The sequence below is a fragment of the Vombatus ursinus genome, unplaced genomic scaffold (genome assembly GCF_900497805.2).
Source record: "Vombatus ursinus unplaced genomic scaffold, bare-nosed wombat genome assembly UNPS02014826.1, whole genome shotgun sequence".
Classification (NCBI taxonomy): domain Eukaryota; kingdom Metazoa; phylum Chordata; class Mammalia; order Diprotodontia; family Vombatidae; genus Vombatus; species Vombatus ursinus.
In genome coordinates, this window is record NW_020954604.1 from 12,077,317 (window position 1) to 12,103,608 (window position 26,292).

The 26,292-nt window shown below is 43.2% G+C and overlaps 1 protein-coding gene across 9 annotated transcripts in view; it reads left to right on the forward strand.

The window, feature by feature from the left end:
• The window catches only part of TRERF1 (transcriptional regulating factor 1), a 288,027-nt gene that overhangs the window by 210,347 nt on the left and 51,388 nt on the right, over positions 1-26,292 (forward strand). For 5 of the 9 annotated variants that reach the window (XM_027838387.1, XM_027838389.1, XM_027838391.1 and 2 more), the window contains 4 exons: positions 11,215-12,957; positions 18,134-18,180; positions 19,133-19,283; positions 20,471-20,803. In XM_027838387.1, coding sequence (XP_027694188.1) covers positions 11,488-12,957; positions 18,134-18,180; positions 19,133-19,283; positions 20,471-20,803 — 2,001 coding nt within the window. In that variant the 5' untranslated portion in view covers positions 11,215-11,487. The remainder of the gene's footprint in view (positions 1-11,214; positions 12,958-18,133; positions 18,181-19,132; positions 19,284-20,470; positions 20,804-26,292) is intronic. The other 4 variants (XM_027838393.1, XM_027838392.1, XM_027838394.1 and 1 more) reach the window with 2 other exon arrangements.

Here is a 26,292-nt window from a genome sequence, read left to right on the forward strand (position 1 = left end):
AGAACAAATTTATGTTGGATGATAGAAGCAGGAATCAAGATCTTGACAAGATGGTGTCATGGCCCACATCTTAACAATGTGAAATAGAATAATAGTCCTAAATGGAAAATCCTAGTCTTTGCTTCAGAAACAACAACTGCCTAAGCATACAATATGCGGGAGAGAGAGGATTTTCACATGAAAAATGTCGTGTTTTCCAGCTTTCATATGAGTCAACAGTGTGATGGACATATTAAAAAAAACAAACCGTAATTGCAGTCTTATTCATAAAAATGTCTAGTTCCCAGAATTAAAGCAGTGACAGTTCCACTGCACACCAGCCCACATCTGGAGTATTTCATACAGGTCTGGACACCACATTTTCATAGGAGCTTTGCCAAGTCAGAGCTTGTCCAGAGCAGGATCACCAGGATGGTGAGTGGAATTGAAACCTTATCATATGAGGAAGTTTTGAAGGCACTAAGAGGTATTTAGTTTGAAGAAGAGAAAATTTAAGGGGTACATGATTGCTGTCTTCAAATATTTAAAGGGTTATCATGAGGACGAGGAATTAGTTTTTCCTTGCTTTGTTCTTGAGGATAGAACTTCAACCAGTATCTGGAAGCTAACGAGAGATGAATATGGCATTTCCTCTCTCTGTCTCTCTTTCCCCCCTCCCTCTTTGTGTTTACACGTACATACACACACACGTATGAGTGTCTGTACGTACATACATATGTATGTAAAACATGACAACAGCAACAACAAACAAACAAGAGGTAGAATTGCGAAACGGTGAGAAGTAGCTAGGTGTCACAGTGGGTAGAGTGTTGAGACTACATTGGACACTTACTATCTTTGTGACCCTTAACTTCTCCCTACTTTGGTTTTCCCACTTGCCAAATAGGGATAATAATAGCACCCACCTCACAGGATTGTTGTCAAGATCAAATGAGATAATATATTAAAAGTGCTTTGCAAAAAATTTTAGAATGCTATTTAAGAAACAATAATAATAATCGAACAACAATGGAATTGGCTACCTGATGCCTGGGTGAGTTTCCTGTCACCAAAGGTGTCCCAGCAGAGGATGGATAAGCACTTGTCTGGAGAAGTGCAGAGGTCATCTATGCATTGGCCAACGAGGGAGGTTGGTTGTGGTGTGGTTGGTTCAACTGTAGGAAACGTAGGGAAGAGGTCATAATAACTACTCATTCATATAGCTCTTTGCAATTCCAAATGACTTTCCTTATAACCATGCTTTGTTGTATAGGCAGGGTGTTGTTTTTTTTGAGGCAGTTGGAGTTAAGTGACTTGTCCAGGGTCCCACAGCTAGTGAGTGTCTGAGGTCATATTTGAACTCAGGTTCTTCTGACTACAGGGCCAGTGCTCTATCCACTGTACTACCTAGCTGTCCCTGTATAGGTAGTTTTATTACTTCTGTTTTGTAGAAGAGGAAACTGGAATTTTGAGAAATGTAATTGCTTGCCTAGAGTCACACAACTAATAAGCCAAGTCTTCTGACCCCACATTCTTTGAAGGCTCAGTCCTTGAGTTAATGGATAACCAAACTATGAGTTATCAAGATTGTATCAGTAAATATTTGAGTTCTCCCTCACAAGATGTATTTTCTAATTTGTTTTGGATGGGATGTAGAGAGCCTTCCCCACCCTACCCTCTTCCTTAGTCTTCTTGATGACCAGTGATCTGTATCTCCAAAGGAACCAGCCAAGTACAGAAGCTTTATTTGCTCAAATCTAACTGATTCAAATAGACCTTGAACACATGACCTTGGCCTTATTAGTCTTATGCACTAAACCCTGAATTAAGTGGTCAGGCCCAAACTTGCACTCTCCATACATTTATTTGCCCTCTCTGTCATGTTAGCATGTCATAATTCTGCCAGGGAAGGCTTGGCAGAGAGAGCTTGGTTTAATGGACATGCTTATTATTGGAAAATGATTGAATAAAGTCACACTCCTTCAGAGAATGAAGTGACTCTGTTGTACTTACAGCTCCTGGAAGGATGTGACTATTTTGCTCATCTTCCTTGCTGGCTGTTTATTCAGTATTTGTATAACAAGGTTGTTGTCATTCAGTTGTGTCTGAGTCTTTGTGACCCCATTTGGAGTTTTCTTGGCAAAGATACTGCAGTGATTTGCCGTTTCCTTCTCCAGCTCATTTTATAGATGAGGAAACTGAGGCAAACAGGATTAAGTGACTTGCCCAGGGTCACATAGCTAGTAAGTGTCTGAGGCCAGATTAGAACTCAGAAAAAGAAGTCTTTCTGACTCCAAACCCAGCACTCTATCCACTGTGCCACCTAACTGCCCACATAACAGGGTACTCCATTCGTTGGGTGAATAGGGATGGGAGACACAAAGAATCAAATTAAGCACAGACAGTCAGAGGCAGCACCCAAGGCCATTGGAATATATTCGCACAAAATGTTGGCCTTGATTACTGCCTGTGATTATAGAATGCACTTTGATCTGTTCTCTAGGAGGGATGGTTTGCATTGATAATCATAACTCCACACCGAGTCATCAAAGTGGTGTAGTGGATAGAGTGCTGAGTCTAGAGTCAGAAAAACCAGAATGCAAAACTGGCTTCAGACACTTAAGTGACCCTGGGTAAGTCATTTCACTTCTCTTTGCCTCAGTTTCCTCAGATGTAAAACAGGCACAGTGATAGTGCCACCTCCCACAAAAACCTTTCCTGATCCCTTTAGTTGCTAGCATTTTGTTTCCCTTTTGAAATGATTTTGTATTACTTTGTGGGCATGGTGTACCCCCTCCTGTATGGGAGACAATAAAATAGAAAGGACATTAACTCTGGGGTTCACAGGACTTAAGTTCAAATCCTGTCTGTGACACTTCTTACCTATATTAAGGTAAGAAGCATTTTATTGGACACAGTACTCTTGGGCCTCAGTTTAATCATTTGTAAGATGTGAGGGGGTGGATTAGATACAGTCTGACTTCCCTTTTAGATCCACTATGCTGTGAATATTTCCTTTTATCTTTGTATTGCCAGTGCTTTGCCCTTAGAAGATGTTTGTTAAATTGAATTTGGCTCCAGAACAGAGCAAAGTTAAGGGTTCCCTTTGAGTCCAAACCATGAACTTTACCACTATGACCCTTGCCTCTAAGCCACATTGACCAGATATTCAGGTCTTTATTTGTAGGTAGAGCATGTGTTTAGAGGGAGAGGGAGCCAGCTGTGGTCACATCTGTGAGTGACCTGTTCTTGAGGGAGGCAGAGAAGGTAGCCCCTCCCTTTCCTGCTCGGCTCCTCTCCCCCTTCCCCATTCCTCCTTCTCCTCCTCTTCCTCCTCCTCCTCCTCCTCCTCCTCCTCTGGAAGGGCCCCTCCTTTATCCCTGCTTCTCCCTCCTTAAGGGCCCCAATACTAGACTCTCACTTGGTCATGAGGGCTCCCCTGATCTTGGGTGTGGGACTTTGACTAAGGGACCTAACCCTGAGGGTATTTTCTTAGCCTCATTTGCATGACTTGTTATTTTATGAGATTAATAATTTACTCATGGGGGGGGATGAATGGAGCTGTTTGACAGACCTCCCTCCCTTCAGGGCCTTCCTTCCTTTACACAGCGGGTGGGGAGGCACCTAAACTTCCACAGAATCCAGGATCGTGTTGCTATAGCAACCTTTCCCCCCACAGAACCCACAAATGGAACACTGCACCTGACTGAAGGGTCTTCAGTCCCTCTGATGCTGTCCCCAGGGAAAAGATGAAGGGGGCATCTGGATAGCTCTGGATCCCAACTGCCCTACCCTAACCTACCCTGACATAGTTGTTTGAATTATGGAGAGCAGGAGAAGCTCTTTTTTTTTTTTTTTAAAGCCTCCAACTAATGTCCAGTAGACTTTGCTTTAAGCTCACTGGGAGAAGGAGCCTTCCCTGTCCTGGTCACCTAGGCCCTCAGCTACTCCCTTTTCCCTTGCTTCTGGTCTTCATTTACTGGAGGCCACAGACCAGTAGCTTTAATCTTAGAGTTTGAGGGGGTTGTATTAGGTGGGCCACCCCCTTCTCTTATTTATTTGCAATTTCCCCCTTTTCAGGCTGTCCCATTCATTTGACACTAGGCTGACCAGACCAAGCTGTATATGCTATTTTTTATAATAATAGCTTATGACAGCAGTTTAAGGCTTACCAGGTACTTTCCTTAAAACAATCCCCTAAGAATCTGGGCAGTGTAGAGATTAAGATCCCCCCTCCCTTTTTTTTAAACAAATGAGAATACTGAGGCTCAGAGACATAAGCTGATTTTCCCAAAGTAATAAAGCTAGTAAGAGTCAAGAGTCAGGATTTGAACCCTGGGTCTAGACTCCATTCTAGGTCTCTTTGATTGTTCAGGCCCCTCAGCCTGTTTCTTGTCTTTCCTTGTCTTCCATGTCATTACCCATTAGCTTGTCCTACCACTATGTAATGAGAACAGAACAGGGATCCAAATCTGTGCCCAGTTTGACTCTTCCAGTCCTGATTTGGCGTTGGGGAGCTTACACAGAGTTGACGTTTGTGTCTGGGCTTGTAGCTCTCTTCTTTAGGGCTGAGTGTAAAAGTAGGTGCTCTGTCAGTGCCTGCCTGCCTGCATGCCTGAATGAATGAATGAATGATTGCCAACTATGACATGGCTTTCTTTTCCCCTACCATATGGAAGAAAGGAAGTCAGATTAATGCCCTCAGAGTGTGCCCCTGAGGATGATTATGATAATGATCTCTGATCTTGGTATAGAAGGCTTTTTAACTACAAATAATTCTATGAATTCTTTCACTTGATCTGGCACGGCTATGACTAACTTTCTATGAATTAGCTAGTGCTGGTAGTATTACCCTATTTTACTTATTAACTGAGGCAAAGAAAAGATAAGGCTCATAGAAAAAGGACATTTAGTTTGATTAGAATCCATACCATAAGAAGATCATTTAAAGGAACTGGGAGCGTTTGACGTGGAGTCAGGACTTAGTTGGGGGAACATAATAGCAGTCTTCAGGTATGAATTGTAACTATGTTGGGGAAGGGGGATTAGACTAACTGTACTTGGCCCCATATCAGTTTCCAAAAAGATTTCAACTCTATATATGGCTCACTATGATTTTAATTTTTTGCTTTTAAAGTTTAATATTTTATTTTCCCCCCAATTACATATAAAACAATTTTTTTTATTTTCTGTTTTTTGGTAATTGGGGTCAAGTGACTTGCCCAGGGTCACACAGCTAGTAAGTGTTGTGTTTGGTCTGAGGCTGGATTTGAACTCGGGTCCTCCTGACTTCAGGGCCAGTACTCTATCCACTGCACCACTTAGCTGCCCCCATATAAAACAATTTTTAACATTCATTTAAAATTTTTTTTTGAGTTCCAAATTCTCTCCTGCCCTCCTTCCCTTTTCCATCTTATTGAGAATTTGATATAGGTTATGCATGTGCAGTCATGCAAAACATTTCCACGTTAGTCATGATGTGAGAGAAAACAGACAAAAAAAAAGAAAAAGGAAGGAAAAAGTATGCTTCAATCTGCATTCAGTTCTTTCTCTGAGATAGATAACATTTTTCATCATAAGTCCTTCATAATGGTCTTAGATCACTGTATTGCTGAGAATAAGTCAGGCACAGTTGATCATTGTACACGTTTGCTGTTAGTGTGTACCATGTTCTCCTGGTTCTGCTCATTTCATTTTGTCTCAGTTCATGTAAGTCTTTCTAAGTTTTTCTGAGAGCATCATGAGGATAAATTTCTTAACAATTAGAATAGTTCAGAAATATGATGAGCATATACAGGCAGTGATGGATCTTCAGATAGAAGTTGACTGACCATTTGTCAGGGATGAAGTACAGGTTGGACCTGATGACTTATTAAAGTCCTTGCCAACCCTGAGATTCTACTAAGTGGTAGACTTGGGATTTGAACTCAGATCTTCTGATTTCCACATGCATTGTTCTTTTCTTTTCTTTTTTTTTTTTTTGTCTATTCAGTAAAATCAGTGAGTACTGACTGCCTGCTATGTGCAGAGGCCTACAGATCATAATTTTAGAGCTGGAAAGTATTTTAAAGATTGTAGAGGATCCATCTTTTCCAACACTCTTATTTTATAGCTGAGGAACTGAGGTAGAGAGAGATTGGTTAAGTGACTTTCCCAGGGTCACACAGCTAGGGATTTGAAACCTTCCTGACTCCAGGTCCAGCACTTTATTCTTCTATACTCTGCTGTGTGAAATGGTCATCTCCATTTTACAGAGGAGGAAAGTGGGACCCAGAGAGGTTAAGGGCTTTGTCCAAGATTCCATAAATCGTGAATAGTTTTTGTTGTTGTTCAGTCGTGTCTGACTCTTCATGACTCCATTTGGGGTTTTCTTGGCAAAGATACTGGAGTGGTTTGCTATTTCCTTCTTCAGCTCATTTTATAGATGAGGAAACTGAGGCAAACAGAGTGAAGTGACTTGCCTAGGGTCCCCAGCTAGTGGGTATCTGAGGTTAAATTTGAACTTGGGTCTTCCTGATTCCAGGCCTGGAACTCTATCCACTGTGCCACCTAGATGCCTCTTAGTGAATAGTAGATTTGGAATAGTTAAAACCCAGAACCTTTGGCCTACAAATGCAGCGTCCTTTCCATTGTACTGTGATGCCCCAGGGCCAAAGGAATCCCAAATAGTAGCTTCCACAGATATTTTTCTACAGAGTTACTACAGCTCAAAAAGGCAAGGTTTGGCCTGGCCAGATTTGGTCCCTAGCACAGACCTTTCTGAGACCCCCAAACCAAATCAGAACAGATTTTAATCTGAGAGGCTAGCAAATTTCCAAGGGAGATTACTTAGTGTAGGTCATAGAAAACCAGTGTCTTATTTTAAGAGGAAGATACTTCAGGTCCAGTTAACTACAAATAAGCCAGTTAATCCAACCCTGTTATGGAAAGTGAGTTTTGCTGTTGCTGTAATTCCAAACCCAGTCTTTGGTTGGGGAAGAGGGTGTGTGTGTGTGTGTGTGTGTGTGTGTGTGTGTGTGTGTGTATATGTGTGTGTGTGTGTTTGTAGCATCATCTTAGAATTAGGCAGACCATTATTTACATGTTGAAATGGACTGAAGTGTTTCTCATGATGTCAATTTTCTTCTCTACTGTTTATAATCATAAAACTTTCTCCTTTATAAGGTTAACTTCTAGGGGGAAATAGTGCTGAACTGATGGGCCTAGGGGGTCATGCTGCTCACTTCGAGTATAGCATGAAGCTTGGCCTCTCAATGGAAAAGTGGGATCCAGCTCCCTCATGGTATGAGGGTCCCCAAATTCTGATTGTTGAGTACACTAGAGGGGGCTGCCAACTTGAAAGGAAACTATTGTTAGCAGATGGTGAGATGGGATTTGCCAACCTCCGGAAGGAAAGGAAAATGCAGATGGTTGCCAGAATGTAGCCCTGAAAACCAGTTCACATCTGGGAGAGCCATCACCAAAGCCCCATCAAAAACCTTTTTAGCCTCATCTCTGAAGCTGTGATGGCTCCTTAAGGGGTGAGATGAATCCAAAGAGGAAGAAGAGAGAAGGGAGATTGCTTTGGCTGAGACTTGGCCAAGACTGGTGTGTCTAATCATTTTTATTGGCAGCACATGTTCATGTTAATCAGATTACAGGATTATAAAATATCCATCGAAGACTTTATTAGAAGACCAATCAAGAGCCAGAGCAGCGTTACTAATGGAGGCTGTGGAACATGTGCCGACATTCTGGGAAAACTCACTTAGTTCAATCTCTTCCCCCCCCCCCGCCCCTTGGATGGGGAGGAGAATAAGGGGATACTTGAGCAATTTGAAAAAGACTTTTCCAATAGTCCCAAGAGCAGAGCTTTTTGGCTAGATAACCATAATCATGTTAGAAATCTCTGTCTCTGTGTCTACATATTTTTAGGTTGGTAGAGGAAATGGAAAAAATTTTTGTTTTTTTCTCTTTTGAATAAGTTGGGGTGGTCTGGTGGGAGATGGGTGTAACCCCTTCTGAATTGTAAGCAAACAAATCCTGCAGTAGCACAGGCCAAAAGGAACTTCCTCTCTGGCTTTTTTAAAACCAGGCCCCTCTCTTTCAGGCTTCCTCCTTGGTTTCTTAATTCCCTTGCCAACATGGGAGAACATTCATTCAGCAAACATTTGCTAAACTTTTACTGTGTGCTACAAACTTTACTAGGGGGTCAGATACACAGATAAATACACATGGTTTCTGCCTTCTAGTACCGTATGGTATAATGAGGGAGAAATGCAGTGGACCTGTGATCTCATCCAGATGGGCACTTCCTTTAACAATGAAGATTATAACTGATCTCTTCCTGCCTATCCTGGACATCTCTTGTCTATGTTTTTCTTTCATACTTATATTTCTTATATATCTTATATTCTTATATGTATTTATATGTGTATATATATCTATATCTATATATCTATATCTCTATATATATATATCTCTTATATATCTTGTATTCCTCAGCTAGATTGTAAGGTCCCTGAGGGCAGGGCCTGTTTCAATTTTGTCTTTATCCTCAGAGCCTAGTATAATGGCTGGCACATAGTAGGTACTTAATAAGTGCATGTGGATTCATTAATTCCCATATTTCTGCCAAAGAGGTCCACCAAATATTCTGGAATCCTTCAAATTTTCTCTAACACTGTGCAGATACCAATGGACCATGTCCATTAATTATTGTTTAACTTTTGCTCTTTGGTCGGCCCCTTATTTTTTTTTCTGGTCAGACATTTTTCTGATGGCATCTTTTATGTTGCTTTTTACATCACTTTTATATAATTCTTTGTAATATGTGGAGTTTGCTCCCAACACTTGACCCTGGAGTTGAGGTGACCCACAAAGTCTACACTAGAGGAATGCCACTCTGGCTGATTCTCTTCTATTGGAAAGGCTTTGGGTACAGTCCCAGCCACAGACAGTGCTTGCTTTCCCAGTACTTGCCCAACTAAGTACAGAGAGGATACTCACCAAAAGGCAGTGAGTTCTTTGGTCATGATAATCCATGAGCAAGCAAAGATTTGTGAAGAGAAAAACATGATACATAATAGAATGGGATAAATGCATAAGAGGAATCCATAGTACTGTGAGACAGATGGGTTGCCAGGGAAGGCAAGGTAAATGTGATGGGCAGGTTGAGTTGAACATTATGAGGCACCAGGTGACCTCTGGGGCCATGATAGCTTGTTATATGGAAGAATTTGTTTGTAATATTTGGCACAGCTCTGGGATCATAATGCTTGAAAATTGCAATGGGTCTATGATCTTTTGAGGACAGACATTCCATCCATCAGTGCAGATCCCAGCCTAACCATACCTTGCCATTCTGTGTCTTTCTTTGCCCATGTTCTTCTATAGACCTACCATAGAGAATCTACCCAGAATTCTGTAGGTTTTTTACATTTCACGACTTATACTGCAGCACCCTGGCTATCCATCAGTTAATCCTTGACTCTTGCTAAATGACACTGAGCTCCTGAATTGATGAGAGTGAGTTAGAAGAAATGATCAAGTGAGCAAAACATTTGCCTCTCAAGGTCTAGAGTTGCAGTACTATGCTTAGGGGGATGCAAAAGAAGTCAAAGCTATGGATCCTGCCCCCAAGATTTTGTAGTCTAGTTAAGAAGACAAGATATGATCGTGCCTCTACAACAATTCAGGAGCATTAACAAAGTAAGTGTGTCATAGAAACAGAGATAGGAACTGGAGCTCTGATGTCACTAATACAGGGTGAAATCTCCACATGAGGATAAGAGTATAGAGCACCAGACCTGGAGTCAGGAAAACATGAATTTCCCAGATGAGGGAATTCACTCTTTCAATGAAGGTTAGCCTTTTTTCTGCAATTTGTGGTTTTAGAGAGTTGCCTGGATCACTGAAAGATTAAGTTAGTAATACAAGGTTACACAGCCAGTGTGTATCAGTGGGATGTGAACTAAGGTCTTCCAGATCCAGAGGCTAAAACTTGATCTACTATGCCTCTCAACAGAAACCAATTAATAATTGGTTCATGTATTCAGTCCACAATGTCAGACCTGAAATCAGGAAGATTTTGTTTATTTACAAAGTCGTTAACTATAAGGTAGTTTGGGAAAGAGGGCACTAGCAATTGGAGGATCAGGAAAGGCCTCCTGTAGAAAAATAATGTCTGAGTTGCATCTTAAAGGAAGAAGTGACTCTCTGAGGCAGAGGCAAGGAAGAAGTGCATTTCAGGAATGAGTCGCTAGGGCAAAGTCATGGAGGGTTGTGTAGGAAGAACAGAGAGAAGACCGGGTTAGCCATGTCACAGCATGAGAGAGGCGGGGAGAGAGAGAGAGAGAGAGAGCAACGTCCAGCTAGTATGAAAAATTAGACAAAGCCCAGGATGTTAAACTGAAGAGTTTACGTTTTATCTTAAAGGCTGTATAATAGAAAGGACAGAGTAGGGGAGTCATGTCGTCAAATCTTTACATAACACCACTTAATTTCTCAGCAGCATATAGGAGGGATGGGAGTGGGCAGCAAAGGTGACAGAGTGGATAGAGTACTAGCCGTGGAGTCAAGAGGACCTGAGATCAAATTTGGCCTCCTACACTTGTAACTAGATGTGTGATCCTGGGCAAGTCACTTAACCCCAATTGCTTCCTTCCCCTCAAAAAAGTCAATAAATGAATGAATGAACTGAGACTGGTGACAGGAATCGGCAAGTCATATTCCAGGCGATCTGACCTGCTAAATAAGAATACAGAGGTGTTTGATTCTTATAGGAAGGATCAGAGGCAGAGCTCGCAGCATCCTGAGTCCAGCTCCTCCAGTCCTTTCATTTTCTAGAAGAGGGAGATGAGGAAATTTTGTGACTTGCCCAAGGTCACCTAGACATTACATGTCAGAGGCAGGATTTGACCCCAAGGCTTGTGACTACAGAGTGCCAGTATTCTTTCTTCCATCCCATGCTGTGTCTTAGAGGGTCATAGAATGTTATAGCTGGAAGGAACCTTAGAGATCAGCTTAGCCCAACATGCCCCTCATTTTACAGGAGGAGAAAGTAAGGCCCCCAGAAGTCAGGTGACCTGCCCAAAGTCACACAGTAAGTTGCAGAATCAGACATAGGAGAAATGGGATGTACTTGTATTTAGTCATTATAACAGGTCATTGTGCTTTTTATTGGCTTGCCTGGAATAGCACCTGTGCCCAAGAGAAAACTAGCATTTTCATCCCCTCTCCTTTTTTTTCTTCTAGGAGTGAATTGCATCTCATTGACCATTCGACCTTTGGCCTGTGCCCTGACCCTCGTGAAGACGTGAAGCCATCTGCACTGGCCATTAGTGTCTCGGGTTGACAAGGAGCCCTCAGCTCCCGCCATGTATATGTACTCCTCAGCTGTTGAGTAGCTCCAGTGGCAACTCTCAGCCTATCTCAGGGTTTCATTCTTTTTTCCTTGCCCTTCTCTCCCCTCTCCCCTTTATTTTTAATGGTTTTGGTGCCTCTGTATTTAGGACCAAGTAGGGAGCCATGGGGGATCAGCAGATGTACAAAGCTAATCATAGCATCCATGGTAATGAGAACCTTTACTACCAACAGCCGCCGCACAGTGCTCTCAGTGGGGGCAGTGGGATCAACCACAGTTATGGGGGTACTGCATCAACAGGGGGTGGCATGGAAGCTTCCCAGGCCTCTCCCCTCTCTCCCCACTTCCCCCAGGACTCTCGGGACAGCATGGGCCTGGTGACTGGTCCCAAGAACCTTGGCTTGATGGACAACTCAAGGCAGACGGGTTGGGGAGGCCATGCTGGACCAAACAACCACATCCAGCTGCGTGGTAGTCTCTCCAACCCAAATGTGATGTGGGGGGCATCTGCTCAGGTGGAACCTGCTGAAGGCTACCCGTACACCTATCCTCAGTCCAACGACATCCGGGCCCAGAAGATCACCAGCGGAGTCCTCCACAAGTTAGACTCTTTCACCCAGGTGTTTGCCAACCAGAACCTAAGGATCCAGGTCAACAACATGGCCCAGGTGCTACATAACCAGTCATCGGTGATGGACGGTACCAGTGACAGCGCCCTCCGCCAGTTACTGTCTCAGAAGCCCTCTGAACCTCAGGCGGTAGCAGCACCTCCCGCCATACCTCCCCGCTACCAGCAGATGCCCCATCAGGCCCACTCTGGTTTTGCCAATGGTCCACCCAAGCCAGCTATGCAGGGCGGGCAGCACCCCTCCCCAGCCCATCTGTACTATGACTACCAACAGCAGACGGCCCAGATGCCTGCCCAGGGCAGCCAGCCCATGCAGGGCCAGCAGATGCTGCCCCAGCCGATGCCGCAGATGCAGCAGGCCCACTACTACCTGCAGCAGCCACAGTCAGGACAGCAGCGCATGCCCATACCAGATATGCAGCAGCAGCAGCAACAGAGCAGGGCACAGCAGCTGCTGCCCCCGGTGCCCCAGCGACCCTGCTCCATACAGTTACCTCATTATTATCCAACACAGCCCGTGATGTCCCAGTTACAACAGCCACAGCAGCCGCAGCAACAACAAATGCAGCTGCAACCCCCCTCCTATCACAGGGACGCTGGCCCCAAATCTGTGCATGATCCCCATCAGTACACTCAGGAGCAGGCTCCCCACCCGGTCCAGCTCATCCAGTTGGGATCTGTGCCGCAGTACTTCTACCAGGACCCTCAGCCACAGTACAGCCGACACTTCTACCAGCAGAGTCTCTTGCAGCAGCAGCAGCAGCAGCAGCAGCAGCAGCAGCAGCACCGTGAAAATGTACAGCAGAAGAATTACCAGAGTGACCGGCAAGCCCAGGCCATACTGGGCTCCCACGGTGGACTGGGGCTCTCCGACCCAGGGATGGAGGAGATGAACTCAGTTGGCAACAGTCTGACCCATCGGCCTCTCCTGCCACAAGTGGGGATTCACCTCAACAGCAAGGGACCCCAGCACCAGCAGCTGTCTCCTGGTTCTGTGTGGTCCCAGGTATCCTTATGAATCTTTAGCTCTTACTCAGGTGGGAGTGTGCATTGGGAGTAGGGGTGGAAGCAGAGGGTGTGTGTTGGGACAAGGTGGAACTTTTGTGTGTGTGTGTGTGTATGTGTATGTAGCTTCTCAGCTTGTGGTCGGTGTACAGTTCAATTTATAGGATCACAATTAGAACTGGAAGGGTTCTTAGTCTAGGTGGCGCAGTGGATAGAGTGCTTAGAATCAGGAAGAGTCATCTTCATGAATTCAGATCTGGCCTTAGACACTTACTAGCAGTGTGACTCTGGGCAGGTTACTTAACCTGTTTGCCTCAGTTTCCTCATCTGTAAAATGAGCTGGAGAAGGAAATGGCAAATGACTCCATTATCTTTGCCAAGAAAACTCCAAATGGGGTCACCAAGAGTCAGACACGACTGAAACAATTGAACAACAACAAACGGGTCTTAAAGATTGTTTATTCCAAACCCCCCTCATTTACAGATGAAGAAATAACAACAACAACAACAACTTATTTATAGAGTACTTACTATGTGCTAGGTGCTGCACTAAGCACTTTGCAGTTATTATCCCATTTGGTCCTCACAACAACCCTGGGAGGTAGATGGGTAGATACTATTATTATCCCCATTTTACAGATGAAGAAACTGAGGCAAACAGGGTTACGTGACTTGCCCATGGTCACACAGCTAATAAGTGTCTAAGGCTAGATTTGAACTCAGGTTTTCCTGACTCTGGGTGTGGTATTCTCTCCACTATACCACCTGGCTACCAGGGTCACCCACTAAATAAATGGTAGCAGTGAGATTTGAACATAGATGTTCCTGACTCCAAGTCCAGCAGTCTATCCACTATGCATGTAGAATCATAAGATAAAAGCTCTAAAGCTGGAAGGGACCTTAGAACCCATCTAGTCTAATCCCCTTTTTTTGTGGATGAGAAAACTGAGGTCCACATCAAAGACAGGGCTTGACCTCAGGTCTTCTTAACTCCAAAGCCAACAGTCCACTCATGCTCCCTTGCTAATTAAAGCCTACCACACCTGCTATTCGAAGGCAGGTTCCCATCTAAATGCTAACAAGTCCCAACTCCGCTTAGTAGTTGTAAGTGAATACAGGTGTGCTTGAATAAACAGCTTGAGCTGCCTGTAGGTAAAGGCAGCCTAGGGTGATTTGACCCAAGTAGAGTTGAAAGACAGTCTTTCTGAGCCTTGTCACTTATTAACTGAGCAACTTTAGGCAAAAGCGGCTTCTTCTAGCAAAGCTCATTTGTTCCTCTGTAGAATGAGAGAACTGGACAAGAGTCACTAAGATCACCTTCTGTGATTTTAGGCACAATAGTTGACTAATAAATGGCTCGGATTTTATGGCATTGGGTGGGAAGAGAGGATATGTGTCTGAGAAAGTCCCACTGCCTGATAATGCTCCTTTCCCCTTCTTTGGGTTGTAAAAAAAAAAAAAAATGGAGGTGGGACAGCTGATGTCTTAAACAAAATAGCAGCCAAGCTGTTCTAGTAGCAGGAGATTGAATGACAGCTCCATCCCTGATGCCTGGAATCCTATTAAAGGAAGGTTTTTCTGACTACTGAGAGTCCCTGTGGCAGTGTACATCCCGCTGGAAAGGCTTATCTCAAGCCCTTTGTGGGGTCATCAGAGATTAGTTTATTAGATCATTGTAGACCTGTTGTTATAGGTGGAACTTAGAACAATATTATCTGGTTATGGAGCCTATGGCCCTGGTTCTGGGGGTAGGGAGGTAAGGTTGAGGTGGGCATCAGGAAGTGAGAGAGAAATACCAGATGGAGAGGTGGGAGGCTGCCAGAGATATGGGATAGGCTGCCGAGCAATTTGTCCTAGATCCACATCTGACCCTGGGAGTAGGTTTTCTTTTTCTTTGCTTTGCTTTTTTTTCTTCAGCATGACACTTCACCACAAGAGAGGCAGCATAGTGTAGTGTGGAGAGTGCTGGCCCTGCCAGATGGATTTACAAGCAAATTCTATTAAACATTTAAAGAACAATTAATTCCAATATTATATAGACTATTTGAGAAAATAGGTGAAGAAGGAGACTTACCAAATTCTTTTTATGATACAAATATGGTGCTCATACCTAAAACGAGAAGAGTCAAAACAGAAAAAGAAAATTATAGACCAATTTCCTTCATGAACACAGATTAAAAACTTTAAATAAAATATTAGCAAATAGATTACAGCAACTTATCACAAGAATAATACACTATGACCAGGTAGGATTTATACCAGTACTGCAGGAAAACTATCAGCATAATTGATCATATCAGCAACAAAACTAACAGAAACCACATGATCATCTCAATAGATGCAGAAAAGGCTTTTGACACAATACAGCACCCATTCCTGTTACACTAGAGAGCATAGGAATAAGTGAAGTCTTCCTTAAGTAGCATCTACCTAAAACCTTCAGCAAGCATCATATATAATGGGGATAAGCTAGAAGCGTTTCCAGTAAGATCAGGGGTGAAACAAGGATGCCCATCATCACCACTGTTGTTCAATATGGTACTGGAAATGTTAGCTTTAGCAATAAGAGAAGATAAAGAAATCGAAGGTATTAGAATAGGCAAAGAAGAAACAAGGCTATCACTCTTTGCAGATGATATGATGATATACTTAGAGTAAATCCTAGAGAATCAAGTAAAAAACTACTTGAAATAATAAACAACTTTAGCAAAGTTGCAGGCTATAAAATAAACCCACATAAATCACTGGCATTTCTATATATTACCAACAAAGCCCAACAGCAAGAGATAGAGAAATTCCATTTAAAGTTACTGTAGACGTTATAAAATATTTAGGAGTCTACCTCCTGAAACAAACCCAGGAACTTTATGAACACAATTACAAAACACTTTTCACACAAATAAAGTCAAATCTAAATAATTGGAAAAACATCAGTTTCTCATTAGGCCAAGCTAATATAATAAAAATGACAATTCTACCTAAGCTAATTTACTTATTCAGTGCCATACCAATCTAACTGCCAAAAAATTATTTTATAGAGATAGAAAAAATAATAACAAGATTCATTTGGAATAACAAAAGGTTCAGAATATCAGGGGAACTAATGAAAAGAAATGCAGGGGAAGGTGGCCTAGCCATTCCAGATCTTAAATTATATTATAAAGCAGCAATCATCGAAACTGCTTGGTACTGGTTAAGAAGTAGAGTTGTGGATCAGTGGAATAGGTTAGGTATGCAAGATACAATAGTCAGTGACTATAGTATTCTACTATTTGATAAACCCAAAGACCCTAACTTCTGGGATAAGAACTCACTGTTTGACAAAAGCTACGGGGAAAACTGGAAAAGAGTATGGCAGAAACTAGGCATAGACCAAAATCTCACACCATATACCAAAATAAAGTCAAAATGGGTTCATGATTTAGATATAAAGGCTGATACTATAAGCAGACTGGGAGAGCAAGGAATAGTTTACCTATCATTTTTATGGAGAACAGAAGAATTCATGACCAAACAGGAGATAGAGAACATTACGAAATGCAAAATGGATAATTTTGATTACATTAAATTGAAAAGTTTTTGCACAAACAAAACCAGTGCAATCAAGATTAGGAGGGAAGCAAAAAACTGGGAAGGAATTTTTATAGCCAGTGTCATTGATAAAGGCCTCATTTCTAAAATATATAGAGAACTAAGTCAAATTTGTAAGAATCTAAGTCATTCTCCAGTTGATAAACCATCAAAGGATATGAACAGAGAGTGCTGGCCCTGGAGTCAGGCAGGTGTAGGTTCAAATCCTGCTTCTCACACTTACTGGCTGGGTGATCCTGGGCAAGTCACATAATTCTCCTAGTTTCCACAGCTGTAAAGTGAGGAGGCTGGATATTGTGATAATGGTGATAGCTAACATTTACATAGTGCTTGCTATATGCCAGGCACTGGGCTAAGCACTTTGATGATAATAATGGTAATAACTAACATTTATATATTGCTTACTGTGAGCCATAAGCACTTTACAATTATTATCTCATTTGATCCATTAAGACCTTTAAGGTCCCTTTTAAATCTGCTCTCCGTGATTCTGTGAGCTTAAACTGAACAGCAGCTAACATGCCCTTGTCTAGTTAGAAGATGAGTTTAGGAGTGGGGAAGGGAATAAGTATTTTTATAACACCTACTATGGGTCTAGGTGACACAGTGGGTATAAAGTGCTATGCTTGGAGTCAGGAAGACTTATCTTCCTGAGTTCAAATCTGGCCTCAGACACTTATTAACTGTGTGACTCAGGGCAAGTCACTTAACCCTGTTTGCTTCACTTTCCTCATCTGTAAAATAAGCCGGAGAAGGAAATGACAAACTACTCCAGTATCTTTGCCAAGAAAACCCCAAATGGTGTCACGAAGAGTTGGACATGACTGAAAAATGACTCAATAACATGTCAGGCATTGTACAAAAATACTTTTTAATACTAATGATAGCCAGCATAGTGCCTACTGTATGCAAAATACTTTACAATTATTTTCTCATTTGATTCTCACAACAACCCTGGGAGGTAAGTGCTACCATTATCCCCAGTTTACATTTGAGGAAAGTGAGGCAGACAGAGGTTGAGTATCCAGGGTCACTCTGCTAGTGATTGTCTGAGGCTAGATTTGAATTCGGATTTTCCCTGACTCCAGACCCAACATTGTATCTGTTGCACCTCAAATTCTTCTCTGTATTTTTGGGCCCAAAAGAGTTTGTGGCAGGCTTATCAATTCATTGTCATATTTCCTGGCTTCTTAAATTAAATAGAGGTAGGAAGATGTTTGGGGCTTGGAGTTGGGTAGAGATGTGGGGTATCAGTCTCCTAGTGAATAGTGTTTTATCTTTACATAGAGAATGCCCTGAGGGTAAGAGCAATGGTATTCAAATTAGGAAGTTTGAACCTAGAAATTGTGGGAAGGGGGTGGGGGAGAGTATAGACCAGGCGAATATGTACATCCTAAAAGGGAGATGCAATCTTAGTTTGGGAACAGTGCTCTGGAAGCCACTGATTCCTTGGTGCTCTGGTTCCCTTTCTTTCATAAACATACGTTCATATTCTCTCTCTCTCTCTCTGTCTCTCCTTTTCATTCCTCCCCCCTTCATCCTCTTTTTTCCTCTTCTTTCTCTGTTATGCTCTCTTCAAAACCAAGATGCACCTCTCTGATGGCCGAGCCCAGCCACTGTCTCCTGATCCAAGGTAAGGTGAATGCTCAGAATTCCACCCTGGGAACATATTAGACACTTCAGGAGAGGGGTAGGGGAGAGGCCCAGGGCATCACAGATCTGTTTCTTCAGGGACAGTCAGCTTCATAAGGACGTTTTTGATGAAGAGGAAACATGGTCTGTACAATCATAATAATAAAAATAGCTCCTCTTCATATAGTTCATCGTGACTTATAACAATTATTTCATTTGATCCTTAAAGCAATATGTCCCACTATTCTCATTTTATAGATGACTAAAAAGGGTCAGAGAGATTTAAGTGTCTTGGCTGACGTCACATAGCTAGTAAGTTATCTGAGGCAAGATTCAAACCTACATTTTCCTGACTCTAAAAGTTAGGTAGTCGTGAATCAACTAACATTTACTGAACACCTCTTAATATGCTAGTTACAGTGAGGCATACAAAAGAAGGAGAAGAAGACATTATTTCTCCCTAGAAATAGCTTACTGTCTACCATGGGAGAAGAGACATGCACAGACAGATTAAAGCCTAGCACAGTAGAAAATATATATGTTATAGGTAAAAAGTGCTAAAGGAATTAGAGAAGGGAGATTCAGCTATAGGCCAGAGTCCTCATCAGGAAGCAGGAAGAGCTGTTCCCTGAAGACTAGGTTGGAAAACCTAAACAGCAGAGCTCTGAGATTAGTAGTGATATTTCATTTCAACCTGTGTCAGAGTTTTTGTAATTCCCACGTGAATAGGACTGAACCCTTCTGTGCTGGAGGTCTGCTTTCTGTAAAATAGGGATAGTACTTGCAGGGTAGCGGGTAGGGATAAAATAAAGCAGTCTGATTGGAAGCTTAAAAGGGGCCAAAGTATTTTTCTGTTAGTCATTATCTTACCTTCCCTATACAATGTTCCCTATACAGTGTTCCTATGTGTTCTCTCTCTGTCCTTACCCTCTCTCCATCTGCTCTCTGGGCAGCGCTCAGCCCACAGGGGTATTTGGGGAACAGCACGATGCTAAGAACAAATTGACATGTTCCATCTGCTTCAAGGAGTTCAAGAGTCTGCCTGCCCTGAACGGCCATATGAGGTCGCATGGGGGCATGCGAGCCTCCCCCAGCTTCAAGCAGGTAAGGACAGATGGAGGGGAGGGAAGGGGTCAGAAATGGCAAAGCACGCTTTTAGCATTCTCCCTTCCAGGCTGATGTGAGCTGCTTACTGTGCTTGGCTGCCTTTCAAATTGAGTGTTGTTTCTCTGAGAATTCAGCTTCACCCTCGGGGGTCAGCTAAAGACCCCCAAAGCCTTTGGGTGTCAGACCTTAGGATTGGTGAGGTTTGAGTTTATCACTCTTTCTACTGATTGGCCTTGCAAATATGGCTCCCAAATGAACTGGCAGTGTGACTTATATTACTGTAATAATAGGCCAGGACTAGAGAAAAAGGAGTATGAGCCCCTCATCATGTCTGACTGTTAGATTGTAAAACCCTTGAAGGCAGGAGTCATCTTTCTTTTCCTTATTTGTATCCCCAGCGCTTAGTACCATACCCGGCACATAGTAGGCACTTAATAAAATGGTCCTTCCTGGCACATAGTAGGCACTTAATAAAATGTTTATCGAATTGAATGAAGTTTAAAACAAGATTCATCTGAGGCATTAAAAAAAATTATCATGGTACAATCAAAACTGATTAAGGCCTGGTTCTCTCAACCAGATCTCTGTTCACCAGCGTGTTTCTACATCTATAGTACAAGAATGAGGGATATCAGTAATGAAGACCCTGGGGTGCTCCAAGGTCTGGAAGAATTTTCTGGTAGTTTGAAAACAAATTAGATTCTATTCAGTCCCCTGTAGGTTTTAAAGCTTGTGTGTATTTTGTCTGGATTCTAACTAAAACAGGTTATGGTGTATAATACTGTGTGTGTATATTATGTAATATCACATATAATATATATTCAATATAATACATTCTTTGGCTCTCTAAGCAAAATATTTAATGATGGAGCACACTCCATTTCTTGCCTACATCATTTAAAAGAACACTTGCTGGTTTTCTTTGCCTTTACTGGGCACCTATAACTTCAGAGTGCTTCTGACTTTCCTTCCCGTCATTTCATTCTCTCCTCCCAATTCCCTGTGTGGTAGTAGAAGCAAAGATTACTCTTTTCGTTTTATAGATTAGTATACTCAGTCTCAGAGAAGTAAAGGGAAGGCCTGTAGAAGCCAACATCCTGAAACTTTGAAAAGGACGGAGAAGTGTATTCCCTGGTGAGGGCTATTCTGGGACGAGGGATCAAAGGCTTTAATTGTCTGTGTAGGAGGAAGGAGAGAAGGCTCTGCAGCTCCAGCCACCTCCACCACCCCAGCAGCAGCAGCAGCAGCAGCCGCCGCCGCCGCCACCTCCGCCGCCGCTGCCGCCCCAGTCGCAGCTCCCTCCTGAGGTGGAAAACCCCCTTCCTATCGTCATGCCCGTGTCTGTCCCTGTCAAGCTTCTCTCGCCTGAGCCCAGCCCACAGGTCATCACCAACAACATCACTGCTGCCAGAGACAAGCCGGCCAGCTCAATATCGGACGACGAGATGCCCGTTCTCGTGAGGATGACCCTCTCTCCCCCGAATTCACCCAAAGTGGCTGCCCCCTGTGCACCCTCTGTGAGTTGCTGCTCTTTCTCCCACCCTGATTGCAAGGGTGAAAATATCTTTGCTTTCTTGGAGAGTAGGGGACGGCTGTTCCAAAGAAGGTGCACTGGATTGTTACCTAATACCATGGACCTGCTCTGTCTCCCCTTTCCTGAGCAGAAAGAAATTGTCAGAATCTTGTGCCCTTCACTTAGTTTTCTTTCTCTGTCATAGTCCTCAGAACTTAATAATCTACCTGAGGAAAAAAATCTAACTGAATAACAACAGCTCAGACTGATTGCTGGCATCTCTGGTAATACCTGCAGGGCCATCTGTCTCTTAGGAGACCCACATTTTCAATGTATTGAACATCTCCATAAAGCAAAGATCTTTGTTTTTCTGCTTGCTGCTTTTGTGAATTTTTCTCTCTTTCTCTCTCTATCTCTCTCTCTCTCCTATAATCCATGTGCTTGTCTGTCTGTCTGTCTGTCTGTTGGCAGCTCCAGCCATGCAGCTTAGCTCCAGAGGGAAGAGGCTTCTCCCTCCCATATCTGACCTTAAAGATGCCCCAAGAGCTTACCTATATCACACACCTCTTAACCTCCCACTCCTCTTCATACATCCCTCATTTGAACAGGATAGCTAAGGATGTCCTTAGCAGTGATTGCTAGAGTGAATGGCTGTTAAGGAGAATAAGGATTGTGTCTGGGCAGGGGTAGTGAGTCATAAGAGAAGGCAGTGAGGAGACCCAGAAAAATCCTTTTGCTCACTGAAGTCTGTAGGCATAAGAGAAATACAGACTGATGAGATCGTCAGTCAGAGTAAGTGTTCATTTAGAATACTGGGAGATCTGTGGGTTGTCAGGGAAAGGGGAGTATGGTTTGCAGGGAGACATCTATAAAAGGAATCCCTAACTCTCTCATGCACGTGTATTAGAGGGGATGGGGAGCCACCCCATGAACCACCTTCATATTTAGATGGATCTGTAACCCTTGTGTCTGTCTTCATCCACTAACTCAACCAGTAGGACAGACAAGGAAGAAAAAGATCAAATGAGATAACATATTATAAAGTGCTTTGCAACCTTAAAGCACTGTATAAATGCTATTATTATTGATATGATGGTGCACCCTATACTCTTGCCTCTACCCCACTCCCTCTCCCTCTTTCTCTTCCCAAGCGCTCTTGCCTTAGGGGATTGATACTTATAGTTAATATTAGCTAACATTTATATAGCATTTTGGGTAGTTAGGCGGTGCAGTGGCTAGAATGCCAGGCCTGGAGTCAGAAAGACTCATCTTCCTGAAATCAAAATTGACTTCAGACATTTTCTAGCTGGGTGACCCTGATCAAGCCATTTAACCTTGTTTGTCTCATCTCTAAAATGAGCTGGAGAAGGAAATGGCAAACTATTCCAACGTCTTTGCTAAGAAAACCCCAAATGGGGTCATGAAGTCAAACACAAGTGAAAAACAACTGAACAACAATGGAGGTCTTTAAAGTTTACCAAGAGCTTTACGTATATTATCTCATATGTATGGATTCTATTATTATTTCCATTTTTCCAGATGAAGAAGCATGGGTGCAGGGCAGTTGAGTGAATTACATATGGCTAATAAGTCTGACATGGGCTTCAAATCCATTCCTTCCTGACACCAGGTCTGGTATTCCCTCTGGAAACCTCCCTCTCTCAAGATTCAGTTCTGCCCCTCAAGGACTTTCCATTCCAGTGGAATCAATTGTGCCTGCCTGCTCAGTTATCACAGAATATTAGCACTGGATGAGGCCTTAGAGATCAGTTGGTCCAGTCCCCCTTATTTTGTAAAGGAGGAACTTGGTGTGGCAATATGGTATGACTCAAGTTTACAGATTAAGCATGTAGCAAGGCCAGTCCCAGAATCTAGATCTTCTGATTCTAACCCATGCCTTCAGGGAGCTCCCAGTATAAGAGAGACGCCTAATGAACAGGCAGAGAAGCCATGAAAGGCTGAGAATCGTGAAGCAGAGTAGCCATTGAAAGTTGAAAAATCTTAAGTCTTGTGGGGTGGGAGAAAGCAAAGGTGTGTAAGAAGGATGAATTTAGCTAGATGGAGTTAATCAAGAAAAACTTCCTGGAGGGGCAGCTAGGTAGCACAGTGGATAGAACACTGGCCCTGGAGTCAGGAGGACCTAGTTCAGATCCGGCCTCAGACATGTAATACTTCCTAGCTGTGTGACTCTGGGCAAGTCACTTAACCCCAATTGCCTTACTAAAAAAAAAAAGAAAGAAAAAAAAAAAGAAAAACTTCCTGGAGCCCACAAGAATGATGGTACAGTGGAGCTAGCACTTACTCTTGAGTCAGCACCTGGCTTCAAATCCTGCCTATGTGAACTTGGGATGAGTTACTTGGGCCTCAGTTTCCTTATCTGTAAAATGGAGAGTTTGGATTAGATTGTCTCTGAGATTCCAGTTCTATTGCTATGGTCCTGTGACTTTAGCGGAGTTTAGAAGTTAGGAGAGACGGCTTCTTGTGTGTGGGGGAAAAGGGCCAGCGCCAGAAGCATAGAACCCCGAGTTCATGTCCTGGGTGGGTTATGTTGAAGAAGTCACTTCTCTCTTGGCTTCAGTTGACTCAATCGCAAAATGCAAGTTAGGATCACATGGTCCCCAAAGTCCCTTCCATTTCTAAATCCATGATTCTATGAGTCAATATTCTATAAAATGAAGGAGTGGTACTATATGAGGTCTCAGGCTCTTTTCAGCCCTAAATTTTAATGACACAGTGATTATATGACACCACTCCCCCCAAGAACCCTTCCAGCTCTCTTGTTCCATGATTCTAGGATAGGGATGACCTACTCCATCAGCTGTGATCTTTCTGTGGGTGGAGGACCATAGCTCCCCCATTCTAAATCTAGCATTCTGTACTTTTTCAGTGACAAATAGGAAAGCAGCCTTTCTTGGCTGGAGTACAGAATCAGTGCTGGGCTTGGAGGAGGGAGGGAGGGAGATGAGAGGGACCAGTTAGAGGGCGGGACTATAACATAAGCCTATGAACCAGAGTTTGGATCTAAGGCAAGAGGGTAACCATGGGTATATTCACATGGGATTTGTCTCTGTTATGTATGCACAGGCACAGAATGACTAAAAATATACATAAGAATAAAATTCAAACTTTTAGAATTTGTTCCCTCCAGGGGTTTTCCTTCCTTCATTTTCCTCCACTCTATGTTTCTTCTCCCACTGGCTCTCACTGCTGCCTTCTGTGTAGCAGACTTGGGAGTTCCCTTAGAGGGGAGAGGGTGAAGTCTGGGCAGCCCTGTCCTCTAGGGTGCTGCTGAAGGAATGCAGGAAATTGGGGGTGGAGTGTTTGGGGGATGAGGAAGATGGTCCCTGTACGGTGGTAATGAGTTTGCATTCTGTACTCTGCATAGCTAATTTGAGGGCACAGGCAGATACAATCACTCTGAATTTAGTATTCCCTATATTCAAGATAAAGACAAGGAGAGATAACCATTTACTATCCTAATGGCCTTGAGGTCAAAATGGCCATTGAATATTATGTGGATAGAGTGTAGGCCCTACCCAAGAGAGAGACCAGATGTCTCCCTCTTCCTTCCCCTCCTGGATTGCTTTAGCCCAGACCTAGCCCGAGATCTTAGAGGCAACTAGGTGGCTCAGATAGAGTGCTGGGCCTGGAGTCAGAAAGACCCGGGTTCAGATTTGGCCTCAGACCCTCACTAACTACTGTGACCCTGGGCAAGTCACTTAACCTCTGTTTGCCTTAGTCCACTGGAGAAGGAAATGGCAAATAACTCCAGTATCCTTGCCAAGAAACTCCCATATGGGGTCACAAAGAGTCAGAAGTGACCAAATAACCAAACAAGCCTGAGATCTTACAGGAATGCAAGTGAAGGGAGAACAGAGAAGGGAGGAAGGCATTGCATCTAGGGGCAAAGATGTAGAAATCTGGTGTTGGGCATACTCAGAGATTCTCAGAACTGATTTTTCCAAGGAATCTCAGAGATCACATATTTTAATGGCAGCTCAGAAAGCAGGACTTTCTCAAGCTCATATAGCTTGGAAGAAGAAAAGCTTGGAATTGAACCCAGATCTTCTGACTCCCATGTCTCTCTTTCTACTACACTACACCACCCTCCCTCCAGGTTGGAAGAAAGGCAGGGATTTGGGAAAAGCTGGGAGGAACAGGCAGGATACAAAAGAAGTCAGAGATGAAGCTTGGAAGTAAAGAGAGCTGTGTTTCTCCTTCCCTTCTGTCCCACGTGACCTTGAACTGGGGAGAGAAAAATCATGGCAGGGTGGAGGCTGAAGAGTGTAAGAAAGGATGCTCTTAAAACTAACGTTCAGTGCCATTTCTTTAACCATTAGAATTGTGTTCTCTACATTGGGGAAAGAGGCCTTGCATCTCCTCCTCGGGTCATTCCCTTGCTGGGGCTAAAGAGCAGCGATCAGAGAACAAACAGAAATGAAATAAACTCTTCAACCACTGTGTATCCAACCTGGAAGGGACCTCAGAGTGTATCTAGTCCAATGACTTTTTACTGAAAGGAGACTGAGTCAAGAGAAGGGACCTAGGGCCTAAACTTGTACAAGTCAGTAAGAGGATTTCCAGACCAGTGATCTTTCTATTGTCTCATACTGCCTGCCCTAACTTGGTAATGAAGACCTTCAACAATGACCATATGGGCTTTGATTCAAGGCTGGCCTGGAAAGGGGTCAGTTAGGTGGCTCAGTGATAGAACTCTGGCCCTTGGAGTCAGGAGGACCTGCGTTCAAAGATGGCTTCAGATACTTATAGTTGTATAACTCTGGGCAAGTTACTTAATCCCAATTGCCTTTAAAAAAAAAAAAAGAATAGCCTGGAAAGAGATTCCCTGAGGAGATGTGTATGCAGATGACCTAGGAGTCTCTTTACTGCTGCCCTTGCAGGCCTTTCTAAATGGAGTGAGTGGCCTCAAGATTTTTTCCTGCTCCATAGATAATGAAAAAGCCATTTCTGTTTTCTTTGGGCATGCCATGCATTTACATAGTACATATCTCTATATCTGTCTGTCTCTCTGCGTAGCATATTCCCTTTCCTTATTATACTTGGCCTCAGGGTGATAGGAAACAAAACTAGAACTGCCTAAAGGAAGCCTGCTTATTTGTAAGAATTGGCCCCAGATGTTTCTCCGGAGCAAGGGTTGTTATTTTGGTCTTCTTTGAACCGGTATCCCCACTACCTAGCACCAGGTCTGGCACTTAGTGGGTGTTTAATAAATGCAGACTGATTGATTGTTGAGTCACCAAGTAGAAGTGATGGGTGTAGCAAGGGGTTGCAGAGACCGTTGTTAGATAGTTACACCTAAGCATTTCACTTTGAGTAGTAGGGAGGCCAGGAAGGTACCAAAGAAGGAAACAGCTTTGGTGAGGTAGGGTCTTTGTCTCTCATTGTCTCTCCCTCCCCATTCCTCTTACACACACACACACACACACACCCCACACATTCTACTTTGGGTGCATTCATTTGATCTGTCTTTAT